Genomic DNA, 6,749 nt, shown 5'->3' with positions numbered 1-6,749 from the left:
ATATTTTTTCCAGAAAGCTGAGACCATATAACATAAAATTAATTTCAACAGACATTAAATACCTTGGAGGACTAAAGCCACATAGGAATACAGATTACAGTAGTTCAAGACATTTTCTCTTATAATTTTGGAATTTGGTATGACATCTGAAAGCCATTTTTATGTCAGTTCTTTCACACTAATCCAACTTTACTTGCAGTGAAGTACTGCAAATTTTACCATTTGTTTTACTTGTGAAAGCTAACAATGTCCTGTCTTCAAAGTATGTTCAGTCAGAGAAAACTTTCTGGTGATGTAGTATTTGAGTAGCTTCAAAGGCTTTTGCATCACTAAATGTATAAGAAGTTCAAGGACTTTTGGTATCTGACATAAGGCTTGTTTTCACAAAACTACAGTGTTTCTGAGCCCTCCACAGCATAAAAAGAATTTTAACACCTTTAGTGAAACGGACACATCAATTCTTTTTTCTTTTTTTTTTGTAACTCCCCATGTGAATTCAATCAGTTTGTAACTTGTATAGCAAGTTAGTTGATATAAATTCGATTTAAATCAATGAGAGAACACCTTTTGAACGTTTTGCATGAATTCAGTATAATCAGTTTAAAGAAAAATCATACTGCGCTGCTTTGTGTGGATATAAAATCTCAGTAACTTTTCTGGACGAAGTCTTCACTAACCAGCCACAAATTCCATCATTAAGAACTGGACAAGCGTTCTATTTGTAGTACTGCAGCTCACTTTGTAAATAATTGCACGGTAGAGTGCACCAGCAACCCTTTTGAGGACTCGTATTTATTTTTGTTCTCCTCAGTCTGTGGTTATTAAATGCATTTAACCATTTCTTACCATATGCACAAGCTGGAACTTCGGTCTAGCAACCGAATACAATTATGTATCCTTAAAATTGCTGTATATGAAGAAGACCAAGGTAATTTGTCATTGCGTCTTTTGCCTGAATCCCCAAACGCCACATTTAAACCTGCAAGGCCTCCGTGACACATCTCGTGTCCCGAGCTGGGTGTGGGTTCCCGGGGCGGCTCCGCCGGGCTGCTCCGAGCAAGGCGCGGCTCCCCGCGGATCCCTAGGGATCCCCCTAGGCCATTCACCTACGAGCCGGACTCGATGGTCCCCCCAGCTCAGATTACCCTGTCACTCCGACACGCAAAACCGCTCGGAAACAATTTAAGATTGCCCACGCGGCTCTCGGCGGCAGGGCCCGCCCCCGGAGCGCGAACACCGCCCGCCACCCTCCACCCGCACGGAACTCCGTCACGGCGGCGGCCGGGCCCGCCCCGGCGGTGAGGAGGCGCTGACGCCATCACTGCGCGCCGCGGGCCCCTGGCTGCATGGCCGTGCCGCGGGAGCCGCTGCCGCCCGCCGCCGCCGCCGCCCCGTCCTTCGGCGCTACTCCGAGAGGTGCGGCCGCGGGGCCGCCGCGGGCTGAGGGGGCCGGTTCGGCCTGGCAGCTAACCGTGCCCCCCTCCTCCTTGTCCTTCCAGCCTGCAGGGTGTGCCGGTGGCTTACGACAACATCAAAGTGGTGGGGGAGCTCGGCGACATCTACGACGACCAGGGATTCATCCACCTGAACATCGAGGCGGACTTCATCATCTTCAGCCCCAAGAAAGGGAAGAAGCTGGTGGTATGCGAACGCCTTGGCGTCTCACGGGACGGGCTTTTTTTATTAAGTGGTCAAAGCTTGGCTTGTCTCCAACATCAGGTGGTTAGCTGGAGACATAGTTTATGTCAGCTTATTCATTTATGAATAGTTAATAGAAATTTATTGGTATCTTGTACTGGTACTTTTTACTGTAATCTGTCTGTTTTGTCCGTCCCTAGGTTTCCTGAATTTACATATAGTTCTATATTACTGAACCATCGTGTCACGAGGATTGTGTATTTAGTAGTGTGTCACAACCACATATATCATACCCTGCTTCTTTCTGAAGAGCAGATAATTGTCAAACAGGTGCATTTGTTATAGTGACAAGAATGTTGAGGATGCTCTTGAGTGTTGGGTTCCTTCAAGCACAAGAGCAGTACATGGAGTTGGAGCCTGCCTTTCCTTAAAGGAGGCGTATGGCCCACGGAACAGCTTTAAGTTTGTCAAAAGCCTTGCTTAGCACTTGTGGGTAAAGTAGGTTGGGAGCTGGCTTACATTCATTGCTGTGCCACACCTTTTGCAGCACAGCTGAATGTCTTGATAGTTGTGTTTGAGGATGAATGTGCCATCTTCCTCGGAAGAGAATAGAAAAATTTTCAGTGTTGTCATTAATTCTATGGGTAAAACAAAGGTGGATATGGTTTCATATTCAGGTGTGTCAGAAACCCACTGAATAGAGTATTTAGAAGCTTTTTATATGCCTTCCCTATTCTTCAGCTGCTAAAAACTGCTGTGCCAGCTTGAAGAGCATTTTAGGCAAGTAAGTCAGACTTAAAGTGGCTTCAAAGCAGAGTTGATCATTGTAGCGTAAGGAAAGAGTTATCTACTCTCTTTAGGTATTCACTGTAGCTAAAGGCCATGTTTTGACTTCTCTTGCAGTTCAGTTCTATTTTCAGAGGAATTGTGTGAAGAGTTTACAGGAATAGCTTTGATTTTAGTGAAGGAGCATTTACTGATTGCTAGATAAACTGACTTCATAACTTGTACATAAACTCTTACTGAAAACGTTCCATATAGGGAACGAAATATTTAAAGGATGTGCATTAAAAGGGCTGATTTTTGCTTTAGATTTGCATGACATTCTTTTTCTTTTTTAGGGTGTAATTAATAAAGTGGCCCCTAGTCATATTGGCTGCCTGATACATGGATGCTTCAATGCATCTATCCCTAAGCCTGAACAAATGTCCATTGTACAGTGGCAAGAGCTGGGGTTAAAAATAGGGGATGAGCTGAAATTTCAAGTGTTGCACTTGGATTCCGATGCAGCTGGGGTGTTCTTCATTCGAGGAGGACTCACTAAAAGCAGGTATGGTGCCTTAATAGAGAGTATTTTTAATTGATTTAATATATTTTTTTATGAGCTAAGTGATTTTAATTACATCTTAATCTTTCAGCTTTCTTATTTTTACATAAATCTCTATGTAACTATATATATAATACATGTAATACATGTATATATATATATAAAATACATATATAACACATCCATGTGTCTAAGAGTAGCTTTGTGCATAGGCTTTTCAAGTGCAAACAGTCCAGGGCTCTTGAACAAAGTAACATTGACAGTTACACACAAACACCTTACATGCATTGTATAATGACAAATACATGACTTAAATACTTGCTGAAACATGAGAAATTCAAAGATGAGAAAATGTGTCAACTTCCTCCTTTGGCCTCTCTAAATTTATACGGCACCTTGCAGTAAATCTTGTCCTCAGAGGAGTTCATTCACATTTTTCTTTTAAAACAGTCATTTACTGAGCAACGATTTTCTTTCAACATGGTTTTAGTTTTGATTAAATGTATAATATGAGTCCTACTGGCAAATTCATAGCATTTTTTTTTGTTTCTTTTTTTTTTTTTTTTAATCTGGAAGGATGCTCTGGATCATTTCAGTGAATTTACAATTCAGGTTAGCAATTTTGTCTTCAGTGCCTCTGGGGACATAAAAACCTTCATGTTTTTTAAATATATTCTTTCCATATTTGTCTTCTTAGACATTTTTTCCCAGTGCTCTTGGTTGCAAGGTACCTGCTGGTGGGAGGGGAGGGATTTGGTGGGGTTTTTTTTGTAGAGGTTTTTTCTTCTTTTTTTTTTACCTTTTCTGGCATCACCTTTGTTTTAATTAGAGTAGGGTAATTGCTTGGTAAAATCGGCAGCGTGCCTCATATATAGCTGAACAGGCCACTAGCTGTGTGTTTTTGTGAATGACTTAAAAAAAACACCCAAAGAAGCTTTACTACACAATGTGTAATTATGAATTAGAGGATGAAGAAGCACAAGAAAAGAGGAAATGCCGAATGGTCTGTATGGCACTTTAGAGAAGAAATTTAGGCTAAGATTTGAAAGAGAACATTTATTATGTGGTAAGAAGGAAGCTAGTAAGGTAATAGAATTCATCCTGAGAGTATTAAACATTATGATGCTCTGTAACACAGAGTATCATGTTCTCCATTTGTTGTTGTTTTTAGCAAATGTTTACCTGCTTGGTGTAAATACATGTTTTAGCAATTTTTGACATCTCACTATGTGAGGTGCCCTAACATGTCCCTAATCCAGTTTATTTTGTATATTTCTTTACAGCATGCGGCCCAAAAAATCCAACACAGTCACTGAAAGTACAAACGGGGACGAAATTCAAAAGTTTGACCACCAGGAAAATGGCTTGAATAACTGTGGGGAAGATAATGTCAATGAAGAGCCTTTAAATGAGGCAGGTAACCCTGGAAGGGAAAATGAAGAAGAGCAAAGTGTTGTTGTTGTGAATGGATCATGTGATGATAAAAAGAAGAAGAAGAAAAAGAAAAAGGACAAGCAAGGAGAACAGGAACTTGTATTGCCTACCAGTGATTCCAGCGGTTACCAAAGTGACCATAAAAAATCAAAGAAAAAGAAAAGAAAGCATTGTGATGAAATTGAAGAAAGTGAATTATCTCAGCTATCAGAAAAACCCAAAGCAAAAAGGAAAAGGGACTAAAGTCTGAAATGCCTTTCCTGCATTAGATTTCAGACATTTTTGATAAGTTTCAATAAAACCCTGTTTCCAAAATGTGTATTTCTTTTTCTTCACTGCACAGTCTGCTTTGCCAGGTCAGATGGTGTTTGTGTGCCTATGTTCACCAGCAGTTTGAAAGGCAGGATCTTTTAAGGTAGTAACACAAGAAATGCAATAGAAGCTATATCTGCCTGGCTTCTTTACTAGAAAACAAGTCACAAAACGGGAATGTAATTACAGGAACACATGCATGACCTCTGTGTCTGATTTCCAGTTGGAAGTTGTGATGTTTGCTACTCTGAGCGCATCTGCCAGTCGGTGTCTTGATTTTACAAGAATAGATTCGGATTATCTTTGGGTTTTTGGGACGTTCATGTGAATTCCTTGGAGGCTTAAAAGAGGTGTATTTTTTTGAGTATCAGTGCTTTTGGTTACAACTCTTTTCTATTGTGAGGAGCTCTGGGGAGAAGTGTAGTGCGACATGTCTAGTCTTTCACCAAGGTAGAAGACCTTTGGTATTGATTTACCTGTTAAAAGAAGAACATAACTATCTCTTTGAGGGCCTTGTAAGTAAACAGTATGAATGTGGAAACTTGCTGTTCATCTCTATTCCTAGGTGATAAAACATTTTGCTCTAGTGATGAATGCTGATGCTATTAGCTCACTTCAATAGATGTGGTTTTTTATATTTTGATGATGCCAGCATGAAGAGAATGATGGAGGCAGTTGCTGTTGCAGATGAACAGAAGACTGAGTCACAAGATTTCATCTTTTACTCCTTAATATTCATTGTACTTCACTTTGCCTTTTAGGGAAGGGATACACATCTCCAGAGTCAAACCTCACCATTTGATAGAACCAGTTTGTAGCACCAAAAGTTTGTCTTGCACAGTTCTGCCTTTTCATTAGCATGCAAAGGAAGAAGACATTCTGGGGAAGTATTGAAATTGCAGCTAATGAATCAAGTAGCACAGACAATATAAATGCTTTCAGCACTTTGCTCTTTTTCCACTTCTGCTGCTTTACCATTCTCTTACTGGGAATTGCTTACTGTATTTCAGCAAACTGTTTTGTTGATGATTAGTCTTTTCTGAAAGCCTACAAGAATCTCAGTTTTAGGCCTTACTTAGAAGCAGGTTTATTTTTGGCACACAATTTTGGCTGGCGCCCACTTGTATCAATTTTTGGTTTTCTGTCTTGGGTTACAACAAAAGAGAGCAATTAAAAATAAATGTAGGAGCTGGCAATTAATGATTGCTGAACAAGTTGTTTCGCCAGTGATACAAATGTTAAATTCTTGCTAAATGTTGTGTCTTTGGAAGGGGAAAAGTGAAGAAAAGCCTTCAAAAAAGAAGGAAGAAAAACGTGTTTTACACAGTTGGAGGCAATATTGGCAGCCTCACAGCTGCACTGTTGATGTTGCTGTAAATACCGTTTTGGCATTTGCTAAATATGGCAAGAAAACTTGGATTTTCGAAAGTGAATTTTCACTCTGATCATGATTTAAATCACTTGTCTTTGTTTTTTTCCCCATAAAAAAGGCAAGATTTTCTGATGCTCATAATTAACAAAAGAGCTGAACTTGACACTTCCCATTAAAGCTTCTCTGAAGTTTGAGCTCTATAAACCTTTAACTTTCTGTGTTCCCCTGGACTACAAATGAACAGTTATATTGAATTTTAAGTTGAGACAAGGTTTTTGAGTATATAGAACAATAATTTATAAAGCTTCCTGTGAGGCCAGGTGACTTCATTTTTTTTTTTTTTCAGGGTGCACTCTAGTACAACTCATGTTGTAGCAGAGAGAAGGTTAGAAAGTAAAATTATATTTTATCTTGTAACTATTGATAGTTATACCAAGGTAACTGTGATCTAGAGAAGAAAAAAATGCTGGACTTTTGTTTTGTTTTGTTTTGTTTTAACATTAAGCTTGTAACAAAACCAGTGTTTTACTTATGGCTGTGGTTGATATTCTTTTGTCTGTATTATGAAAAATGTAGTTCTAACTTAATTAGCTATGAGTTTCTAAAGTACAAACTGCTACTTTGTAGTATAAATATTTTGATTCTGCAAATGTTTCTCAGTGTTTT

At 39.4% G+C, this 6,749-nt stretch overlaps 1 protein-coding gene across 1 annotated transcript; it reads left to right on the top strand.

The window, feature by feature from the left end:
• The first annotated feature begins 849 nt into the window (after nucleotides 1-849).
• On the top strand, nucleotides 850-4,716 carry POLR1F (RNA polymerase I subunit F). The gene is made up of 6 exons (XM_015651852.2): nucleotides 850-928; nucleotides 1,188-1,416; nucleotides 1,500-1,641; nucleotides 2,760-2,968; nucleotides 3,542-3,577; nucleotides 4,249-4,716. Exons 1-6 carry the CDS (start codon nucleotides 850-852, stop codon nucleotides 4,640-4,642), a joined length of 1,089 nt encoding a protein of 362 aa, XP_015507338.1. The 3' UTR covers nucleotides 4,643-4,716.
• The last annotated feature ends 2,033 nt before the right edge of the window (nucleotides 4,717-6,749 follow it).

This window comes from Parus major, chromosome 2 (genome assembly GCF_001522545.3).
Source record: "Parus major isolate Abel chromosome 2, Parus_major1.1, whole genome shotgun sequence".
Lineage (NCBI taxonomy): Eukaryota > Metazoa > Chordata > Aves > Passeriformes > Paridae > Parus > Parus major.
Note: the sequence above shows the minus strand (reverse complement) of the source record. Positions and strands in the feature narration are given on the sequence as shown.